We start from the raw sequence: 24,822 nt of genomic DNA on the forward strand, positions 1-24,822 counted from the left end.
ACTCCAATATGAGTGTGCACATTTCATATTGCTTAAGGATTTAAAATTTCAACCACACACTATTCTGGCTGTTGAAAATTGAGCAATCATGACATTATCAATACAGTAACAGTTTCTCAATCTCATAAATGAAGAGAAAACCTAATGATTTGTTCATAACAAATGAGATCCACTCTTATCATTCAAGGTACATTAAAAAGTTGAACTTTCAATATTGCTCATAAACTGCAGGAGTCATCAACTACTTGGTGAAAAAGTGGAAGTACAGTGTAAATAAATTTTGAATTATCAGACCTTATTTACGGTATAAGATCAAATTCAAGAAGAAATTTAAGCAATACTGGCAAGTTGCTATGAAGAGTGCTTAAAAAAGATGGGATGAATGCTTCCAAACATGTAGGAGATTACCTTCAAAAATTAAACATTTTCTTAAAATGCTTAATTCACTTTAATAACTCATTTTTCATAAAGTATTTTTCCACCACCTAATTTAAAATGTGTCAGATTATTGTAGATCCTGTAATATTAATATTCTGTATTATATTTGATTAGTGATCTGGATGGATAAAATTTGTATGTAAAATGCAAGTTTTACAATGTGTATTTCACTTTGGAATCTGGTAAGTAAATCTAAGTTAGCAAACTTTCTAAATAAAGGAATAATGAAAGTACTCAAAAGTATATTTTTAAATTATTTATTTTTAACTTTACTGTACATAATGTTTACATAATTTGACGTTTTATTCACAGAACAAAATACAACACAAACACAGCAAGAATATCACACAGGTATTAAAAAGTTCATAGTTTGTATATTACACGAGGGTGGCTAATCAAAGGGGCATTTTTCGTCCTTCTACACTTATGTTTACTGCACGTTGCATTTTGTTAAGTTTTTTCCTTTCTTTAAAATTCCTTACATGCTTTTCCAATCTGTTTAATGCCTTCCTGCTGCCACCCTATAAAATAAAAAAAAAAAAAAAATTCATTATGAGACAGTTTTTAATCAGAGTACAAACATTTTAACACAACAGCATCACTTTTTTATAAGAATATTTTAAATGATGCAAAAAACACCGAAATCCCCCTCAAAAGGATAATAGATATTTTGTTAGGGAGATATATGCCCATTCTGACACCCGATTAGGATTACAATCAGAAGTCTAAAGCTAAAATCAAGTGAGTTTGTTAAAAGGGATGGGCAAAGTACATTCAATCCACAAAGCAGTTTAACCTGATCTGGAGTGATGCTTGATGATATGTTCATTTATGTATTAACAGATTAATTGAACCATACTAAGTGATTTGTCTATCCCTCAAACTTTTTACTTTAGACTTCTGAGCAGTGCTGGAAAATGTATCTGTTCTATAAAATATGTTGTATAAGTACCAGTGATTTAGATATACCATCATTTTCAAACAGCAGAAATTTCTCAAAAGCTCTTTTGCCTCCTATTCCCTCAAAAATAATCTAAATTACTAATTAGGCCTGCCCTTAATTAGTAATTTAGATTATCTATACAAGGTTTGGTATTACTAGCCTGCTCAATGGAGGTTTGCTGTTATGATGCTTCTACTGTGCAAAGCTAGAGCTTTTGGGGAGTATGGAATTGTGGCAAAGACCCAACGTCCCTCCATTTTGTAGCTACATCTTTAACCTATCGGTAGTTGTGTGAAAGGTCACCTTGACTTACCACTTCTGTTAATATTAAGTATATTTTCTTCACATGAACAGCATAAAAGAAAATTTCATAATTTTCATATTCTTCTCAAAATTTATCAAATATAATGCTGCAAAGTCATGTATGCTATAGAAGTGTCTAATTTTAAACATCACTAGTTTTTTTTTTTTTTTTTTCTCCCATTTTAGCAGTTTTATTCCGACTCAAAAACCACCCTTTACTCCAGAGTAACTCATGATGCTTTCCCAGGTAATTTTTTTGCCATTGCAGTTTCTATATTAAATATTCACAAAGCTCCTACTGAACAGGGTGAAAATGTGCTACAAATTTGGCAATACCAAATTGCAGAAAATCATGTGTATGATTTTCTGCAATTGCCAACAGGCTAAAATAGATTTGCAGATTTGTCACAAGAGGCCTAAACTGAAATTTAATAACAGCCTTTTTTTTTTTTGTTGTTGTTGTTGTTGTTGTTGTTGTTGTTGTTGGGGGGGGGGAAATATGACTTTCATCCTATTTAAGTTTAAGCTTTATTTTATATCAAACCTTTTTTGCATTATGTTGGCCACATTTATACTCTATTATAAACTTAACCCTGTACCAGAGACAGGGTCTAAGAGATCCCCCAAGATTTTTTTTTTTCTCCAGGAGGAAAAAATTATTAGAAGAAATGTTCAAAACAGTGGATAAAATTTATTTATTTTACTTTAAAGAACTATTCTTTTTGTACATTCCTTCTAATAATCAGTCTATTTCTTATTTAAAACCCTTACTGGTCACATCAGCTTATCAGAAATTTTTTATGACTGGTTAATGGTTAAATAAGACTGTTTATAGAATTTTATTCTATAAATGTTTATTTATTCCTTGCCAACACAAATTTATTTTTCAAGTACTTAAAATTTTCTTGTTAAATAATATGAATAAGTCTAAAGAATCAGAATGTGTTGAATATATCAACACATTCTGATTTCACAAAGCTTCCCATGACCATTTACATTTTGTTAAACAAGCTGTTATATTGTCTGCTGAGGAGTAAAAAAGAAACATTCCTAGCACAAAAAAATGAATACAGTTACTTTAAACCTTTTCAGCAACAAGTTTGCCACATATGGGGAAACACTGATCCTCACCACACTGAATTTTTGATAGCAGCAGACTATGCAGAGTGGGTTTTTTTCGGGTGGAATTTTGAAATTTTGTACTTTAATGCTCCAACACTAGAGTAAAATATTCTCAAAAATCAAATCAGAATTTTAAAAAAAAATCATTAAAAATTTGGAAATAAAACCTGTTATTAGTTTTCTGGTGCATTCACATTATCTACACATTTATGTTGCACTTGATTTGGATTTATTGGATTCTGGATCTGAATTTCAAGAAATTCAATTCCAGCTTTTGTAAGCCTATATACTGGGCAAGTGATATAGCTCAAAAGATACAATCTTCTCATTTGATTTTCTAAGCTATTTTTTGTGCTGCCATCTATTATAAACTGTGTCTACAATTAGTTGAAAAAAGAGAAGAGATGGCAGTACAAACTAGAAAATTTTCAAGAAAATTTATGCATTAATGGGCACATCATTTGAAATTACCTCCAAAATGCAGATCTATGTACCTCCTCCAGAGCCCACTCACATGTAAAACATACATCTAGGAAAGTACTGCTGAAATGGTTGACAGTTTCTGAAGCAGTGGTACAATATGCTTTACACTCCAATATTGCTGTCAATTTAAAATTACCATATAATGCATTCTAAACATTACCACCAAAACTTGGAGCATATGAGGGGTGTTAAAAAAGTTTTGCAAATTTGGTATTAAAAATGTTAATTATTTTATTTTTTAATATAATGCCCCTACTTCAATGCTTAAGTTCCATTTTTGCTACAGGATTTTAATATCTGTTAAAGTCTTGAAACTTATTAGCAACAAAAAAAAAACAATCATTAACAGCTGTTTTTACATAATCTAAAAATCTGTTTAATATCAGTACTGGCAACTTTTAAGATTTATGAACAGACGATAGTATAGTGACTGGGATTAATGTGGGTGTAGGGTGGGTGGTTTAGCTGCTCATACAGATATTATTTAATGGCACGTTGAACAACTCTACATCTGTATACAGGTGCAGCCATAAACTACCTATGTCAGTTCAGAGCTAAATTATCCACACAGCCTAAACTCAAGAAAATTTATTTAAAAACTTTTTTTCATCCTCTGTCTAAATTTGATAGAACCCTGCAATGCAGACATAATACTCCTTTACAATCCCAAAAGATTGTGCCCATTCCTTGTTGATTGTGAACCTTGCTGGTTGATAAGTATGAAACCATTTGCGAGGGGGTGATGCTGTGAGTTCACTGTTCTGATTGAATTCTCAGTCTCAGGGATGAACTTATAACAATCCTTAGATATAGAGGCTTTTAGGTTGGCAATGAAGAGAGCAAAAAGCTCAATGATGACTCAAGAATGTTGGCAATTGTGTACAGACAAACTTCACGGAACCCATCTTGCAGCCACTTTAGACATGTGTGGGTACACATGAATGATCTTTACAATGCTAGCAATGGATGTACGATGTGCTACCCAAAAGTTCCCGAAATGTATTTATAAAATAAATTTGACTCACCGTGGACCTTATTCACCACTGTCACCTTTGAAGTAGTCCCCTTGAGAGCGGAAACACTGATCCCAGCACTTCTCCCATGATTTGAATATGTCCTTCTTCGTCATAGTCTTCAGCAGTGCTGAACACTATGGCTATGATGAATCCCCCTGTGATTCAGTTTGGATATCCTCTATGCTGTCAAATCTTCGACCCTTCAGCATGATTTTCATTCTTGAGAAGAGGACAAAGTTGCAGGGCGCGACTGTCATGTTGTTGGATGCCAAAAACTGGCCCACGGCAAGAGATGTGTGGGCTAGCATGTTGTCATGATGAAGGACCAAGTTCTTTGTGTGCCACTTCTCTGGACATTTCTCTTGACGGCTTCCCTTAACTGCCTCAGGACGTTGCAGTAGAACTTTGTGTTAATGGTCTGGCCAGGAGGGACGAAGTCCTTATGGATAATCCCATCAATGTCCAAAAAACAGAATCAGCACAGACTTCACATTGTTCCTCACTTGTCGGGCTTTCTTCGGTTGGGATAAAGATGGGTGCTCTTCCACTGGGATTATTGTTGCTTGGTTTCTGGGTCATACCCATATACCCAACTCTCATCACCAGTGATGACCACAGAAAGGAAGTTTTGATCACTCCTGGCCCATTCTTGAAGTTCTCTGCTAACTTCCATGCAATGCTGCTTTTGGTCTTCACTCAGTAACCATCGCACGAACTTGGCCGCAATTCTTCTCACATTCGACTCATCTGACAAAATCCACTGTCTTCACGGATTGCCACCCAAACTTTTGTGACATTTTCGGGGGTGGTGCTCAACGATGGATGCCCAGAGCAATTGTAGTCATCAACCAATATTCAACCATTTTGAAAACAGTTAAACCAGTAGTACATCTGTGTCTGGTCTACAGCATTGTTACCAAAAGCTTGTTTCAACTTCTTATGGGTTTCTGCTGCTGTATTGCTAAGAAGGAAACAAAACTTAAGGCAAGCATGTTGCTCTCTCAAGTCAGCTGCCACAACAATCACAAACTACGTGAAACACGCTGCCAAAGAACTGTGCATAAATATTCAATGACTCTATCCAGCCCGATACCACATGGCATACTGATTCACAAAGGATGCATGCAGTGTCACCTAGTGCCACAAATCTGTACTAGACGTAGTTCCTGCACAACATTCAAATTTTGGGTAGCACCTCGTATATACCCCAATCTCTCCAAAACCCTTTACATATTGATGCCTTGTTAATTTTCTTCAGCAGCAATTGTATAAATTCACTGCACCACCTGGTTATTGTGGTGTAATGATAAGTAACTTTCCTTGCTCTGGACTGTTTCCTCTCAGATGAAAAATTAGACAAACATGTCTAAACTTTGCTTTTAAATTTCCATTATTCTGTCACCTAGAGCAGCAATTACTTTTTTTTTTTTTAATTGCTGAGGATCTTGGCAGACCACATAAAGATTTTTCTGCTTAATGTTTTAACAATATAATGCATCATACAACAAATGCTGAAAAATTATATTATTATTAATTTTTTATTACCATACATTCTGGTGTACAAGTCAACTTCTGTTTTTTTTTTTTTTTCCTGGCTTGAGAATCTGTGCATAAATATACATTCGCTGTATAAGACAACCCTACACAATGATATATACAATAAAATCGACAAACATAACCACTGCATACTTTTTAATTCAATTATTTCTGCCATTTTGTTTAAAAGTTTACTTTGTGACATTACTCTTATTGATCCATCCCTATTTAGTATTTGAATTCCTACAACCACTAATTAGTACTGTTTAAAAAATTACTTTCTCTGTAAACAATGCTCCAATATGGATGCAGGTTTACTATCAGAAATGAACAATTTCAAAAGTTTATTTTTCAAGCTCCACCCAAATCACAACCTTTTTGTCTAATGAAGCTGAACAAATTCTTGCATTTTGAAGATAAGCAACAATGTATGTCTGTGTAAAAATATACATGTAATTTTAACCACAAGCATGTGCTTTTAATTCAGGTCTAGGATTTTATGCTCGGTGTATAAGTCAATATTTTAGTGTAAGGTCAACTGATATGCTGGAATATATAGTAATTTTATTGTGTGTGTGTGTGTGTGTGTGTGTGTGTGTGAGAGAGAGAGAGAGAGAGAGAGAGAGAGAGAGAGAGAGAGAGAGAGAGAGAGAGAGAGAGAGAGAGAGAGAGAGAATATGAATTTTTTCATTATATGCTGCAAGTTTAAAAATTCTTGTAAATATTTGTAATTACCCTTTTACCGAGATGCAAATCATTTTGAATGCCCCCCCCCCATAGTTTTAAGAAACGTCAATTTATACATACACTTAGTATTTGGTATTCAGTGTAACTACAGTAAAAGTGGTATAAATTTTTTTTAAAACTACATAGTTAACAGTTCTAACCTAAAATGTCTCAAGTGCTGCCAGAAGTTTATCATGTTGATCACCTCCATTCTAGATTTAGTCAAGTTTCCAATAGAAAATTACTATTACTAATGTGTGAATATAATTGTGTTAACAGAAAAGAAATCAGAAGTTTATTTATGAACACACATTCCTATCAATTTTTTAATCAATAGTTCTAACATTTGAAATGCTAAATAGGTATTTACTCTGCTAAGCTCCATATCTACATTCCATTTCGGTCTCACAACATAATCCCTTGTTGAAGGCATTGGTACCCGAGCTCTTCCAATCCATCCTTTTTCTCCTGGACGTAGAGATCTGGAATATAAACCACTAACATATAATTTTAGTTTACATAAAGATATGCATTAAAGTGTGTATGTGCACGTGCAAATTGGATTTTGCCAATTAACACTGTTATAAATGGCCATCATTCACAACACACCAAAAGTATTGGGACATAAGAACATTTCATTGTGTTGATTAATTGAAGAAAACAATAAAGGTATAAATGAAATTAGAGAATTTGAATGTGAATATGTAATGAGCATTCTATGATCAGAGGATAAGCATTTTTATCAAGGATGGAGGACTTTTAGATTTTGACACTTTAGACAAAGACTGATATTCCAAAGATCTTCATCTATTAAATATATAAGTAAGCTACGCCAAAGCTGAACCCCATCCAAGGGAACCATATATTTGGACAGCAAAAAACTTCTAAACAGTTTGTGATGTTGTCTGGGAACACAACAGCAGTTCAGTATTCATCATGAAAGTTAATGCACAGTAACAGGTCAGGGGCATCATATTTGATAGATTAATTTTGGCACAGAATAAAATAGTCCCATCAAACATCATTTTGAGTTCCATTATTCTAGAAGAATTCTGCGGAAAAATGACGCTCATATACTGTTTTCATCATATGGAAGAACTTTGGTGTGATACCAACCAGAAAACACTTTGAAAAGGACTGCATTGTCCTGACAAAGACAAGGGGTACACATATACAAACCTTAATATTCCTGATATGACTTTCCCTAACATGAGTATATTTACATTTGAATAATAAAAATATTATTTTATTCTGACCTATTCTATCCCCATAGCTGACCAACAATCTCTTTTACATTTCTTCACATTATACAATAAACTTTGGTTAAGAGGCATTAATTATTCAAAGTTAAGAATATACTCAGTTATGTGACAAAATTTCAGTTAAAATCATTTTGCACTTCTAATTACAGAAATGTAAATGTTTCTAAACCAGCTGAGTCATCCTTTTAGCTTTTTTGTTATGTTGTCAGAAAATGTACTTCAAGAATGATTTCAGCTCTTCTGCATCCTACACTTGGCTGCTGAACAATATTCAGTTCTAAACAAGCTATGAGGGTTGTTTAATAAGTTTGTAGTCTAACATAGGGGCTATTATTTGACAATGATTTTCGATTTTTCATGAGTCTCTTTGTAACTCAACATACTTTTTTCCAGCAATGTTCCAGATTCATTATCCCAGCTCTGTAGTTGCTTTCTTGAAGGTCCTGAAACATCATGCAACTGAAATTTCCTTCCAGACAAGAAGGTTTTCAGTTCTGAGAATAGGTGGAAATCAGCTGGGGCAAGATTTATTAAGTACGATGAGTGGGGCAACAGTTCATAGCCAGCTCAATAAATTGCAGCTGCTCACATACTGGCTGCAATGGCTGTTCTGGTGAAACAAATCACACCTTTAGTCAGCTTTCCTGGCTTTTTTGATTTGATTGTGTCTCATAATTTAGTTTACTAAATTATGAGCACAGTCATAATTAATTAAGTTAGAATAGTATTATCTGTTTATTATTTGTCCATTTGGAAGATAATCTACCATTATCATCCCTACTGAATCAAGAAGACAGATACTATGACCGTGCCTGCAATGAGACTGACTTGGCCTTCTTTGGAGGTGGTGAATCCAATCAAGCATGCTTCCATTGTTTTGACTCTGATGAGGGCATGTTTCATCTATAGTTACATATCTGGTCAAAAGGTTTCAGGATCTGCTCGATGAGCCAAAATGATGCTTCCAAATTTTGAATTGAAGATGCTTCTAACTGGGTATCAAATGGCAGAGAATCCACTGTTTCTGCACAGTGGATTCTCTGCAATGCCAATTTTGACCACTGAAACAAGACTTGGTTTGTTTACACTCCAGCATGACTAGATTTTAGAAATAACTGAATTTTCCATTATTCCAGTGCACTCTGACAGAATACTGGATCAGCTGAAACAATGAAACACCATAATGACCAAAACTTGGATACGAGAAACAGCTTTTGAATTCATACCGACTGAATATAACAAAGGTAACTTAATAATTATTTCTTAATTAATGGAAATCTCCCACAGTCATGTTTTTCTAAGCATACCTATGAGAGATAAATAAGTGAGATATAACCTGTTAGTTTGGCTTTAAACAAATACTGTAATAGCAAATTATCATATTCATTCTGGCAATTTTTATTATTTTATTTTTTTTTATTTTTAAAATTTTGTAAATTAACTGAGTAATTTTTAGATTTTACATGTGAAATTTAGGTGTAGGATGCTAGCAAATGAGATATTTACCTTGAATTTTTATTTGGTGATATGCACATTGAAAGGGATACTGTAATATATTATATATATATATATATTTTTTTTTTTTTTTTTTTAAAATAAATAAATAATAAATAATAATAAATAATAATAGGTTAATGGTTATGACAATTTCATAATATTAGGTCACAATTCTAGTCTAAAATAACACTATAATACAAAATTCTTAAATTATGTACAATTGATATAATATAATTTTTTTATATCAATTATATTTATATTAATTTTTAGTAAGAATTAATAAAAGTAATTACTTTTCTTCTGAAGTCAACACTTTATCAATATCTTGCTTTTCACCCTCATCACCAGTATCTAGTCTACATAAAATAACAAATAAATAAAAAAAGGTCTATAATCAAAATATTCATTTGTCAAACCAATATTATTATGACAGTTTAGGAAAAATTTTTTAATGTGGTCAAATATATCTGAATAAATTAAAATTTTCCATTATATATTTAATGCTTGTAATAAATAATCCACCCCTTTGTTGAAGTATTTGGTATTAGAATGGTGTCAAATGATGCAAGAAAGTAGATTTTTGCCTGCATCTATTGCAATAACTTTTCTAAGTGCTCACTTTTCTCATTTTCAAGCAGTGACTACTCAATTCTTCTTTAAACTTTGTGATCTGCTTGTAATTCATTCCAATTCACAAAGGGGGTTCAAAAGATGACACAGGTAACTATAGACCTGTTAGTTTAACTTGTGTTCCAGGGAAAATAATGGAATCACTGGTTAAAGAAGCATTGTAGGATCATCTAGACAAGTCTGCAGTAATAGTTAAGACACAGCATGGGTTTCTTAAAGGGAGGTCTTGTCTGACCAATTTTATTGGATACTATGATGTGATCACAAAGGAACGAATGCTAAAAATAATTTTGATATCATATACTTGGATTTCAGGAAAGCTTTTGATACCGTTGCATATGGAAGACTGCTGTACAAATTTGAGAGGGTAAGTTGTTACAATGGATAAAGGGATGGTTGAGTTGGAGACAACAGAGAGTGGTAATCAATGGACACTGCTCTTCGTGAACTAATATTATTAGTGGAGTTCCCCAGGGTTCGGTGTTGGGCCCATTGTTGTTTTGTATATTTATCAATGATATTGATGAAGGTATATCAGGTTTAATGTCCAAGTTTGTAGATGATACAAAGGTTGGCAGGGTTGTTAATGACAGTAAAGACAGTACGCTACTCCAACTGAATCTAGATAAGTTGGGCAAACTGGCTGAAAAGTGGCAACTGAAGTTTAACATTGACAAATGCAAAGTACTGCATATGGGTAGCAATAAATGAAGAGAAACATACCAACTGTGTGGTACTACATTCAGGGAAGTGGAAAGTGAAAAAAACCTGGGGGTAACTATACAGTCAAATATGAAGTTTGCTGAGCAGTCTTGTCAATGATATATGGAAATTTTGCTAGCAGGGACATGGAGGCAATTATCCCGTTATACAAGGCAATGGTCAGGCCACACCTAGAGTACTGTGTACAGGTCTGGAGACCTCATTTTAGGAAGGATGTAGAGTTGCTAGAATGAGTACAAAGAAGGGCAACAAGATTGGTAAGTTCTGCAAATTGCAGTGCCTGGAGAGCACCTGCAAGGTGATCTGATTGAGGTGTATAAAGCCTTGAATGGGTTGAGCAAGCTGAATGCTGATGGAATTCTTCCTCTTGCTCAGATTAAGAACCTGAGGGGGCATAGATTCAAATTGAGGTAAGACAGTTGCAGAATAGATGCAGAATTTTGCCTTTAGCCAGCAGGTTGTTGATGGGTGGAACAGACTTCCATCTTTGTTGTGGAAGTTGATAGCCTAAATAAATTTAAGGCTGAGCTGGACAGGCATTTGGAACAAAGGGAGGGTTTTTTTTTTTTTTTTTTTGGCTGATGCTGCATAAGCTTGCTTTCTTGCATCGTATGCCTCTACTAATGCTAATTTGCTCTCTGAAGATAAACTTCATGAGTCTCAGCTTTCTATTACTCTTAAGATTTTATATGTGCCGCAGGTTCTTGTCTCTCCCATTAGTGAGAATATTCCTCATTCCCTTCATGGCTTTATACACCTCAAACAGATCCTTCCTAAGGTGTCTAGTTGCCATGCTTTCAATCTGCGCCCTTGTAAGGATAACAATAAATGCTTCTCACCAATCTCGTGGTTATATGAACCCCCTCTAATAAATGCTCTGAACCCTTTCTTACCAAATACAAGCCTAAATGAGAGGAGACTTGTTAATAAAAGGTTGACCCACTTTCCTATGGAATAGCCTATCAATTAAAAATGTATGAAAATGGGATTACCTATAAACAGAGATGCTTAAATATTTCAGAGAAACTGAAATAAGTGAACAAGAACAGCAAGGCTAAAACTGTAAAAGAATCTGCTGTTGGAATCCTGACATAATTAACAAATAGTATTTAGGAGAAAGAGAAACTAGGATCTGGAAAGTCAAATATGCAGATTTAGAAGACTGATTAAATAGTTAGCCTGGCCAGTTCAAGCTAGCATTATTCCTCTATCTATTCTATGGTCTAGCCATCACAGATTGATCGCAAGAAAGGACTCTGAAACTGGTCAGGAATCAAGAAATCTGTCTAGGAGAAATTCAATATTAGTAAAGAAAAACAGTGGATGGAAATCAAGATTAGACTGCAGCCCTGGAGGGAAAACAATGCATCCCACTTCATCTGATTTCACCTGTTTTACACAGTTATTTTCAAAACTACTTTAAATTGATGAGAACAAGTGCCATGAGTTAGTTGTTATTGGGTATTATGCACACAAGTGACTTAGATCATATTACAAAATTATATATATATTGTGTGTGCGCATGCATGTGTGTGTGTGTGTGTTCATTCGAAGACTGATTTGCATGTGGTGCAGGCTCTTAAACATCCAGATTAACCCATAAGTATTCTATACTCATCATATTTTTTTCATTTTCAGCAGAAAAATTATTTTATTTTGTTTTAAAAGAACATTAAAATGAAGATTGATGCAATAAAGCATCATATGTTTAAGAGTGTAAATATTCTACATAATATTGGTATAAATACACCGTAGAAAACTCTTAAACGAAAAAAACATGTTTGTAGTTTGAGGGGCATCATTTTATCCAGGGTGCCTGCCCACCCACCAATGAAGGGCCAACAAGCCTTGAAATGGTGCCATCTGGGTGGTGGTGCCCAGCAACAATAAGTAACAATAGTCTTCTCTTTTGGTGAAGTGTTACTTATTTGAGGTAGTGCAAAACATGGCAACTCGTTGTGAAGGAGGAGCACAATATGAGATACAGATAAAATGATGCCCCTTCAAACTACAAACAGTTTTTTCGTTTAAGAGTTTTCTATGGTGTATTTACACCAATATTACGTAGAATATTTAAAAGAAGAACGTAAAAACAGCATTTTTCAAATAACTAAATTTATTATTAAAAATTAAAAAGTTACACACAATAAGAACTGAAATTTATTAAGAAAAGATGATATATTGGTATACTGCAAGTAGAATTTTAAAAAATCATAAATTTTTTCCATAAATGAAAAACACTGCTGGCTGTCACCAGTCAGATGACACACAACCCAATATGCAATAGATTTTTTGGCTTTGGTGCTACCTACCATTATCAAATTAATAGATCTGATGAATCTAAGGTACTGGTTAATTCAACAAATGCAGACATCATATGAATATCAGAAACACTGTGCCATTTATACATAATCTGGATGCAGAATTTGAATGTGGCCAAGACAATGTGTATGGAAGGGTGAGACATGAAAAAAGGGGAGGGAGTAATATTTTTAACTGCCAAATGTAGATTCAAGACAGGCATACCCAGTATATGCCTATACTGAATTGGTATGGTGTGATTATAAGCATTGGGAAAATAAGGATGAGAATACGAGTGTTATAGACCAGATGACCGTGATAAGTATGATGAACATCTTTAAACACAAATAGAATGAGTAAGCAAATCAGAATGTCTTATTATGGAAAACTTTAAGGTTACTCTCCTAGCAGTCAAACATTTCTAGAATTGCTAAATGACCTGGCATCAGCATGTTAGAGATGTCACAAGAGAAAGAATATTCTCAACCTAGTTAAAAAAAAATTTTTTTGTTTATACTCTGGCAAAACCACCAGGGGTTTACAAAAAATCATGAGCTTGAACCTCAAAGAGCATGTGCTACTGCACTCATTGTAATGACCACTCAGCTACATAAGGCCTATCAACAAGTATTGATCAAATTTTAAAAATCTTCAAATAAAGCAACCACTTGCAAGCAGTGATCATAGTGTACTGAAGTGGGATCCGCATGAGGAAACTAACTATTGTCAATGGAAGGAGGAGGATGGGTTTCTGTTTTCACAAGAGGGAATTAAAGTGGTCTTAGACATCATATAAGTTCTTTTCAGTGGGAGAAAATGGTAACTTTAACAAATATTAACTGGGAAATGCTTAGGAAGTAATTCTGGAAGCAAGCTAGCTATATATATATATATATAAAGTTAAAAGTTTATTGGCAGATCTACTGAATCCTAAAGTTAATATAAATTAGTCTGTAATAAGTTACTCTGGGCATCAGGAATGCAAAAGGGAATTATAACAAGGCCTTAGCTAAGAGCAGTAGCAAGGATATCTTCACTTATTAGAAGTAAAGGGATAGGAATCAACTATACTGATCCATTTGGGAATGTATCAAGTGATAACAGCATAGATGATCTTGATCTGACAGACTTAATAAATACTTTGCATCTACTTTCACATGCAAGGAATTTTTTAATGATGAAGGTATGTACATTGAATCTAGTGGGCTGGCTAATGCTAATTGGGAGTTGAATGATTTTATTATAATTGAAAAGACACTATAAACAAAGTTATTACAATTAAAAGTGAACAAGGCCAGAGGAGCTGATGGAATCTATCCAGTTATGCTGAAAGAAGAAATAAAAGACAAACAAACCTTCAGCTGTTAAAATGAGAGCATCCTTGGATTCAAGCGACATTCTGACAGATTAGAAATATGCAAACATCTCTCCTATTCACGAAGAGGGCTCAAAGGTGAAATAAGCAACTATAGACTTGTCAGTATGATTTTGTTTCCAGAGAAAATTATAGACCCTTAGTTAAAGATTCAATACAAGATCATATGGACAAGAATGGAATTGCTTTGGTCACAGGTCACTGAATTTTTGAACTAATTTGATGACATGCTTTGTGAGAGCAGAACCACTAAAAGTGGTTGACAGTTCATTATACTTGAATACCACAATCATAGCAGCAGTGTTCAGTGTTTTTATATTACTGTCTATTATCAACAACATTTATATAGGTTACAGGGCCCACAAGCCATAAAAAACACATGGCAGTGACATGAAATATGGTAGTCAACATGTTGATAAGTTAACTTGAAATATGCAGTTACTTGGTAAGTTGAAATGGTCTCTAAATCCTTACCTTAATTTACGTCTTTTAGGCATGCGTTCTAGATCTCTGTGTTCTCTTTCCTCTTTTGACATAGAGAGGAAATCTGTGTTAAGGTTGAAAATTGGACGTGCCCATTCACTTATTAGTTTTCCTGCTCGCTTTCTGTTTTCTTTTGTTTCTTTTGGATGTTTGTAAAGGTACATGACTGCTCGACCAATTCCACTTTGTTTCAGAAGGCTCTGATCTACTGCTGGAAACTGAAAAGAAAAGGAACATTTGTGGACGTGGAAACAAATAAATAAAACACTATTTCTATAGAAAAATGTCAGTATTCAAATTCAAACTAATATTTATTTAATATAAATACAGTATATTTTATATTAAATAATATAAATATATTGTATTTTTCTACATTATAATATAGAAAAATATGAGCCGGATGTAGGAAATAATTTCAACCATTTGTATTTTAGCAAAGCATTTGGCTCAGTTTCTCAAGAAAGAGAGATTACTGTACAAGCTGGAACATGTTGGGATCATGGGCAAGATTCTAAAATAGATCAGTGTGGCTGCAGGACAGGAAGAGAGCTGTACTTCAGATTGGTTTAACATTAGAAATAGGGTCCCACAAAGATCAGTTGGGACCACTGTTGTTTACGATTTTGATAAATAGCATTTCACAAATTCCTTCATAACTTCCACATTTAGCTTTATTTCCCATTTTATATATTAGTGCAATCTTTGCTTTATTCCAGCCTTCTGGAATTTTTCCTTTGGAAAATGATGTGAGAAAGTAGTTAATAATCAGCACTAAGAAGCATCTCTACAGGACAACTTGAATAAGGTTCAAGGATGGTCAGAAAAGTGGCAGCTGTGTTTTAATGTGCCAAAAGCAAAGAATACAATGAATGAGTAATAAATTAGCAATAATTTTTATTAATTACCCCTTTTTCCCCCTTTTGGGGTTTTTCTTTGGTTATAACGTAGGACACACTCATTCCTTTTCCTTGCAGCCTATTTCTTATGCTGAGCAATAATATCTGCTATCAACATTCTCGGCTTCCACTCTTTCTCTAATGCATATAGCTTTATTATTTATTTTTTTTTTAAATTTTGTTCTCCACATAGATGTAATGTTTAATTGTCAATTCAATGGCATTAATCAGTTCTGTTAAGTTTAAAGAACATTATTCTACGTTTTCATACCCTTATTTCATATTTTGAACTGGTTTGTTCAAATTTTGTTTTAATTACATATATATGGATGTATATAAAATCTGTTTTCTAAAAAATGGCAAGAAATTGCTTTTCTAAGTAAAAAAAATAAATAAAATTATACAACTACAGAAGAATTACATACCTCTGATAACAGTCGTAACATAGTTTCTCTGATAAGTAAGTGGGGAAGACTGCGATCTGGAAGTGGAGATAGCCACTCTGACATAATTTCAAGAACTCCATGATCAAGAAAAGCAACTTTCAAATCTTGTTTTTTGAGCTGCTGTGCTACCACAGATATTAATTTTAACTTCTTTGTAGCAGCTTTTTTGGATTTGTTCAGATCACGATCCTCCTGATAAAAAAAAAAAAAAAAAAAGAGAGAGAAACTGTGTGAAAAATTATCACAAAACAGTCAAAATATGAAATATCAGTTATACACAATTAGACGATGTAACTTTCATAAACAGATACAATATTACATGATTTTATTTATTTCGCTAATTTTTAAACGATTCTGAACTGACACGTTCAAAAAATTTGTACTATGTAATCATGCCAAATTCAGTAGAAAACTCCATGCAAAAATCTTTTATTATGGTCTTCATATAATTCCCAATGCTTTTGTTGTAATTCTTTAAAACATTTACCATTTACTAAATTAATTAGAAAGGCTTTTAATAGAGAATGACATATGAAACCACTCAGCTGATATCTAATGACTATGTAGCCACACCTTCTCACAGATTTACCATAAAGCATCTAGGAGCAGCATCACACATGTGATTCCTATTAAAACTGCATACTATTTGTCATGGAAAGCACAAGTGTGTAACAGTGTACCACTTTGAATTTCTGCTATCATGTGAAATAAGTGCATTATAATCTAAACTACTTTAAACAACATTGCATTGACTTGGTTGTTTACTAATAAAGTAAGCTCGTACAACAAATTTAGGCGCCTCTGTAGCCAGGTGGACAGGAGCAGCAGTGCATAGCACACGCTTCTTGATTAGACCGGGGTTCGAGCGTGACCACCAAATACGGAGGATGCGGAAAGGTCAGGGAATGACCATTGCATATCCCCGGAGCAATATGGCCTTAGTTGCTAATGCTCCTAAAAACCAAATAACAATAACAACAACAAATTTAGCCTTATTCTGTAATGAAAGTCCCACGTATGATTGGATTCATCCCAGACCATTGTTTTTCAAAGATTGAAGTAAATCAGTTGCAAGTGACTAGAAATAAAATATAAAGAATACAAGGGGGACATTGAAACATTCTCAATATCATATAGAAATAATGACAATAAAATAGTAAACATAATCTTGTTATTTGGTTCTTTTTATAAACAAATAATTTTAATGTCATTAGTACTAACTTACAACAATATCACCCTTAAAGACAATAACTTCTACACTGCATGACAAAATTAACAGGACAAAATGTTTTTCATGAATATTTTATTGTGAACGAAGGAAAATATTTGATATAATAGGCATTGTGGCATGCAAATTCTGAGTATCCAATAGAAATCGATCTACCACTTGCACATTATGCAAATTATTCATGCCTATAAAAACATGGGTTGTGACCACATCTTCATTCCCATTTTTTGGCTTGCTCAGTGGGATAGCCACATCTCCAGTACTCAAGATGGTAAGTCATCGTAATTTAGACGATTCTTTGAGATGGCGGGCCATTGGGCGACTTGAAGCTGGCCAGAGGTGGAGGTGGCACATTTGGCTTAATGTGTCACGCAGTATCAACTGAGCAGGACAAAAGCAGTTTCAGGTTACAAGGACTGGTGAAGGTCACCCGAAGGCTACATCAACCAGAACAGACCACTATCTGGCTCCAACAGCAAGATAGACCCTATGCTGTACTGTCATCAACTGTCTCTTGGGGTTACTGCAGCCACAGGTGAAAATATTTCCAAATAGCCAGTGGTTTGTATCCCATTAACTCAAACCACTGCAGAGCTCATGGAAATTGGTGCCACGAACATGTAACTTGGTGCCCTGACAAATGGGGTACATCAGAGAACAGAACTGTGTTCTGTTCTCTGATGAGAACTGTTTTAGCCTACACACAGATTTTAGATGCTACGAGGGCAATTCAAAAAATAAGTTACACTTGACCACTGTAGCCCAAGAGACACTTATTGAGGTATGTAACATTATGCAATAGAAAGCACATACCCTGCACTACTTTTCCACATAGTCACCAAGTTGGTGTAAACACATCTCGGAACGTGTGACTGAACGTTCAATTCAACGATGATAGAAATCCACTCCTTGGTCATTCAGCCGCCGTTGAACTGCTGTTTGCACCTGCTCATCGTTTGCAAATCGTTGTCCCCCTAGATGTTCTTTCAGCTTGCTGAAGATGTGATAGTCACAAGGCAAAAGATCGGGACTGTACGGTGGATGTTGCCATACCTCCCATCCAAAACTTTGGAGCAAGTGTCATGTTGTGTATGCATTGTATGGTGTGGTGTGGCATTGTCCTGAATGAGAACAATACCTTTGCTTAACTTTCCAGGCCCTTGTTTTTCATGGCTGTTCACAAAGAATGCGACATTCCTTTTTGCATTTTCCCCATACATCGCCATTATTTCACAATGACTCTTGGAACAATTCAGACAGTTCACCCACAAAAATCATACTGTTCCGCATACCTCGAACTTGGAGTAATATTCTAGTTGATGTGCCATTACGAAAGCTTGCTCCTACACAACTGTTACTACTACGTCGACGAAACTCACTTACCGGGGGGCTTGTTGTTTGTTTGTTTGTTATTTGGTTTTTAGGAGCATTAGCAACTAAGGCCATATTGCTCCGGGATATGCGGTGGTCATTCCCTGACCGTTCCACATCCTCCGTATTTGGTGGTGACGGGCTCGAACCCCGGTCTAATCAAGAAGCGTGTGCTACGCACTGCTGCTCCTTCCCACCTGGCTACGGAGGCGCCTACCGAGGGGCACACAATATGAAATCCATCCTGCGCAGGCGCCACATTTGTTGCACAATTATACCAAGAGATGGTGGCAGGTGTAACTTATTTTTTGAATGCCCCTCATATTTCATCTGTAGACAATGAGGAATGCAGTAGTACCATCCCTCCAATATCAGAGAAAAAGACACAGTGGGGGTGAATAATGATCAACAGCCACACCCCCTCTTCATGTTTTTGATAGGGTACTGTAACTGTGCAGAGGTACTGAGAACAAATCCTCAAACCCTATGTGCAAATTTTTAGGGGTGTGATTGGTCCAGAATCCCCCCCCCCCCATTCATGACAGTGCCACTGCACATAGAGCTCAAGCGATGGATCTTGAAACTGAAGATATCCGACTGCCATGGCCAGCAGAATCACCAGACTTAAATCCGATGGAATGTGTGTGGGATGCCCTTGGGTGTCATACTGCATGCTGACAGCCAACTCGACTGACAGCCCTTAGCTCACCAAGTGAATGACAGTCACTTGGTGAGCTAAGGTCCACACTGGTGGAAGAATGGGATTTGTTGCCACAGTATCTTATAGACACCATTATATTGAGCATTTTTCACAGTCAGGACTGTTTAGCCATTGGAGGGGATCAGAGAAGGGCAACAAGATTAGTGAATGGAACAAAGGGTTGCTCTTACGAAGACAGGCTTAAGTTTTGCAAATTACAGTGTCTGGAGACTAGGCACCGGCGAGGTGATCTGATAGAAGTGTATAAAGCCTTGAATGGTCTGAGCATGCTCAATGCCGATGGGATTCTTCCTCTTGCTCAGAATAATCACCTGAGAGGGCATAAATTCAAATTGAGGAACGACAGATGTAGGATAGATGTGCGGAAATTTGCCTTTAGCCAGCGGGTAGTTGGTTGGTGGAACAGACTTCCATCCCTTGTTGTGGAAGTTGATAGCCTAAATAAATTTAAGGCTCAGCTGGACAGGTATTTTGAACGAACAGAGGAGTGAAATGGGAGTGTGGTTTTTTTTTTTTTTGGCTGATGCTGCATAAGCTTGTTTCCTTGCATCATATGCCTCTACTAATGCTAAAATGTTAATGCTAATATGCTGTACTGATGTCATATGACCATATTTTTTAACATCTTGTATCAACTTCTGTAACGTGACCTTTTTGGCAATTCTTATACAACCCCTATAAATGTCCCTTATACCTGTCTGAAGTTTCTTGCTGTCTCCTCATTTCACGGTTATTCAATGGTACACCACCACCATACCAAATTTTGTCCCACTTCATCACAAGCTGCACGAATTACGCCACGTTTTCTACATGTTCTTGTTAATTTCGTTGAGCAGTGTATATTCATTAAACTATATTCATTCATTCCCCTTATCCTAATTACTCAATGTATTCCTTGTTTCTCTGACATTTGTCTAGAAATACAACTTCTTAAGGAACAGAACCTTCCATTGTTGAAGCCTTCTCTTGTGAGAAGGGAGGAACCAAGGATGGAAGGTTTTGAAGTCAATATCTGGCACAGTAGAGGCAGAGCAATTATACACTAGCTGATATGATAGCCTCTTGGAGTTACCAATAGGTTTGGTCTGGTGGATTATCTAGTGGTCGGCCTGTAAACACTTTTTAGAGCTGGATCCTTGAAGTGTTAAAGAAGAATGGATCTCGTCACAATGCCCATCATAACCTCAAACGATATCAATCATACTGCATGATAGAAGGAATGGGGAGTTGCCAGAGCTTTGTTGTGGAGACTAAACAAGGGTTCCAGCACTCCAAGGCTCCAATAAGCATGACAGATGGCGATTAACTATAATTCCCATTCCAACATTGAAATAATGGATCAGGCTAATAATTCTTGCCATCTCATGGTTAGAGGCCCTCCATATAGCTGTATTGGTTTCCACCATCAATCATAATGCTGGAACCCACATACATCCTATTATGGAGGTCATTTTACGTGATGAGAGGTGGAGACCTAATAACTTGCCTAATGTACTTTGCAACACAACATTGAGTCTGGCAGTTACGTCCTCTTTCGTTTCCCTCCTTTCTTTCTTTCTTTTCTTCACCAAGCACAGTCTGTAGTTGGGTATCTATGCACATGCAAGGCTAACGACGCCTGCTGTCGTAGGCATCAGTAAGTTGACAAAGAGGTTCTTCACCTAAAAATCTACTTGCCTTGTTTTGCTTGATTTTAATCGTCTTTAATTAACCTGTTTTAGTAATAATTTCAACACAGTCTATTTTAAATTTTTAATTATATACACTGAGTGATCACTCAATTATGACCACCGACCTAATACTTTGTAGGTCCCCCTTTTCCCCCCAGTACAGCGGCTATCCAACGTGACATTGATTCAACAAGATGTCGGAAGCGTTCGGGAGGTATGCCCAACCAAGGCTGTGTGTAATGCGGTCAGCAATGCAGGTATGGATGTGATTGGTGTATCCAGACACCTGATATGTCTTTCCAATAGTGTCCCACAAGTGCTCTATGGGACTGATATCAGGGGAGTTTGGAGGCCAATTTATATGCTGGAAGTCAGAACTGTGTTCCTCAAACCATTCCTGCATATCAAGTGCCCGGTGTCTCAGCGCATTGTCATCTTGGAAGACACCATCACCATTCAGGAAAAAGTGTAACATAGTGGGGTGTACACAGTCAGCAAGCAGTTGACAATAGCGGAGACCAGTGATATGTTGTTCCACATGCACCAGGGGTCAAGTTCCTGCCAGTGAAACACTCCCCACACCATACAACTGCCTCCACCGGCTCGCACTTCTGATACCATGCATGATGGATGAACAGCCTCATGTTGTTGATGGCAAATCCACTGGGTCGTTGTTTGACCATTTTGACGCCAGTCCTGGTACACTTGAACAATGGCGGCTCTCGAACACCCCACCAGTTCAGTTGTTTTGGAAATCGGGGCACCAGTTCGTTGAGCACATGGTCAACGGGTCGCATTCAGTTTTCATAGGGGTGGTCATAATTCAGTGATCACCAGTATATATTTGTTTCAATAAACTTTTCATTTTTATCAGATGTCGGTTGAGGCAATATTATTTTAGTAAGCAAATATGAGACTTACAATGGTTGAGAACTAAAAGAATTGTAGGATAATTAAAAACTTTTTTCATTTACAATACTTACTATTTTTCATTTACAGTCCATTAAATATGGAATGGAATAATTAAAATCTTAAAAGCTTTTAATTATTAAAAGCCATTGAATGTGGATATTATAAAAGAAATGTTTTTAACATCAAATTTTTAACAAATATACAACAAATAAATTCAAAAATAGTAATGAAATAAATACAAGATAATTAATAAGCTTAATTATATTACTGTTGCATTTCACATGAGAAAATACTCAGTTAGCCTACTCCACAGTAACTTCACAACAGGCAATAAAATGGTCATTCTCCTTGATTGAAAGTATTGTTGCTCTAAAATGCTGATCACATCAAATTTTTTAGGGCATCCAAGAAGTGTGTATGTTAGGGGAGTTCCAATCCCAACGATGTTCATTTCCACTACGGTCTGAAATCCGACATACTTTTTCTGACATAATCCCAATTATTGGGAGATTTGACCACTCTCTCTTTCTCTAAAATAAAAATGCAGCTTTATACACCAAATTCTAGGCGGTAAATGACTCTCATCTACTGGTGGCATACTACTACTTTGCATACTGGAGGATTGAAGTTGTGGAACCCATGTTTAATCTCTAAAGCAAAGCTTTGGCAACCCTCCCATCTCTTCCATAATGCAGTATGATTGATGTCTTTTGTGGTCATGATGGGCATCATGGTGAGATCCATTCTTCCTTAACATTTCAAGAGTACAGCTCTAAAAAGTGTTCACGGCTGGCCACTAGATAATCCATCAGATCAAACTTATTGGTAACTCTCTAAGAGGCTTCCAGATCAGCTAGTGTATAACGATGCTGCCTCTACGCTGCCATGTAATGACAGGTGGGAGTCCGAGAAGTGTGTATGTTAGGGGCCATTGTTGAGGCCACGGTGTGTCAACAACCTCGGTATATTCTTGAAGTGTAAAAACCATATCCAAAAATTTCATTACTTCATGCAACATGTCCTCCCCACCTTTTCGTACTGCTGAATACATCATGAATAGTCAAATTAATACAACATAACTTATTTCCGTAAAGATCTAAACCTCCCAAACACTTCCTCATTCATTTCACAGATATATCCGGTCTCAGTTCCAATCTCAATGATGTTCATTTCCACTTATAGCCTGAAATCCCACATACTTTTTCTGACATAATCCCAATTATCAGCAGATTTGACCACTGCTCATCTCAGTTGTCCTAATTATTTGGCTGAGTTCTTTCTCCCAGTCTTTTTCTCTTGTATATTAATGACCTTCGATTCCTTTTGCTTCAAAGGTCATACTTGTGCATATGTCCGTCCCTGTCAGAGACTAAGTAATTTGGAATCTCCTCTGGCTTAAAATCTCTCTCTGCTCCATTCTGTCAAATTCATCTATTGCCACTATCATTCTCCAAACTCTACTAATCACTTGGATCTCTGATTTCTTCTGTTTGAAACTTGACTTTCTCCAGTCCAACTTTCCTAACAGTGAGGTAATTTTCCTTGGTGATTTTAATGTTTACAATTGCAGCTGGCTTCTGTTATCTAGTCACATGGACCCAGCTGGTCAAGATGCTGAAGCTTTTGCATTATTAATGACCTTGTGCAGATTGTTCATTTAACTATCAGAATACCAGACAATCTTAATCACAAAGCCAACAAGCTTGATCTTTTTTTCACAAGCAACCCTTCTAAGTACACAGTCAGTTGAGTGGTCCTCTAGGCACCGCAGATCACAACTTGGTGGTGATGGTCTCTTCTCCAATGGAGCCTTTATCTCATGGCCATCCTCAACCTCATGTTGTTTGGCATTACAAGAATGCAAAATGGGATGATCTGCAAGATTTTTTTTTTTCTTTTCCTTGGTCGAATTACTGTTTCAAAACTTCTGATGTCAAGATAAGAATGTCGCATACTGCAATTGGCTTGCATCTAAATCATCAGGTTAATTTTCTGCCATCTATATCAAAGCTCACAACAATTGTAAAGCAGTTATCAATCAGTCCAAACCAGATTTTGAACAAGCTAATAGTAGAAAACTTGCTTCTTATCCAAATATTATTTGAGGATTCTCGTCTATTTCCAAAAGTCTGCAACTTTTGCCTATCTCTACTCCCACCTCTGTTAAAACCTGTTATTTCTACTACCACCTCAGCTAACCTGCTGGTATCTTACTTTCTTCTAATTCATGTATTGATGATCTCGGTAAACCACCTCATATCATAACTTGTAAATGCCATGGCGTCTAAGGAAGTTCACGAAGAGGCATCCTCCAGATGCCTCTTCCCACTATTCAGAGCAGTTGTTAAGGAGATGGCTGATGCTTTTTGGGCAGGCTTGTATCAGAAAATTGGGGCTCCAGTGGAAGAGTTAGACCATCACAATGAGCCTGTTGGATTGCATTGTGGTTACTTCCTCAAATGATGACCTGTGATGCTGTGGTGTTATTGTGGTCCTAGGGACTGTGCATGGAGACCAATTAAGGTATTCCCCTTTACTTCTAACTGCTGTACTTTTGGAACTGTTCAGGTTTGAGGAAAAGTTGACTTCTTCATTGTGACCATAATTCCTGGTTTAGACATCTATTTCCTGGATTGGACTTCTCATTCTGAACCTTCATAGTGGACCTACAAGAACCAATTGGATCCTTGGAGAGACAACCTTGTGTTGGGACTTTATGGTGTCAGATACCATCCCAGTA

The 24,822-nt window shown here is 35.9% G+C and overlaps 1 protein-coding gene across 1 annotated transcript in view; it reads right to left on the reverse strand.

Annotated features, from left to right (window-relative positions):
* Positions 1-679: 679 nt before the first annotated feature.
* The window catches only part of LOC150091986 (uncharacterized), a 140,873-nt gene continuing 116,730 nt past the window's right edge, over positions 680-24,822 (reverse strand). The window contains exons 11-15 of the mRNA XM_090377630.1: positions 16,160-16,372; positions 14,830-15,056; positions 9,620-9,682; positions 6,938-7,049; positions 680-959 (exon numbers count right to left, since the gene is read on the reverse strand). Of these exons, the coding sequence (XP_090233756.1) occupies positions 834-959; positions 6,938-7,049; positions 9,620-9,682; positions 14,830-15,056; positions 16,160-16,372 (741 nt within the window). The 3' untranslated portion in view covers positions 680-833. The remainder of the gene's footprint in view (positions 960-6,937; positions 7,050-9,619; positions 9,683-14,829; positions 15,057-16,159; positions 16,373-24,822) is intronic.

This window comes from Mastigoproctus giganteus, chromosome 1, assembly GCF_048544385.1.
Source record: "Mastigoproctus giganteus isolate SK-2022 chromosome 1, ASM4854438v1, whole genome shotgun sequence".
Lineage (NCBI taxonomy): Eukaryota > Metazoa > Arthropoda > Arachnida > Uropygi > Thelyphonidae > Mastigoproctus > Mastigoproctus giganteus.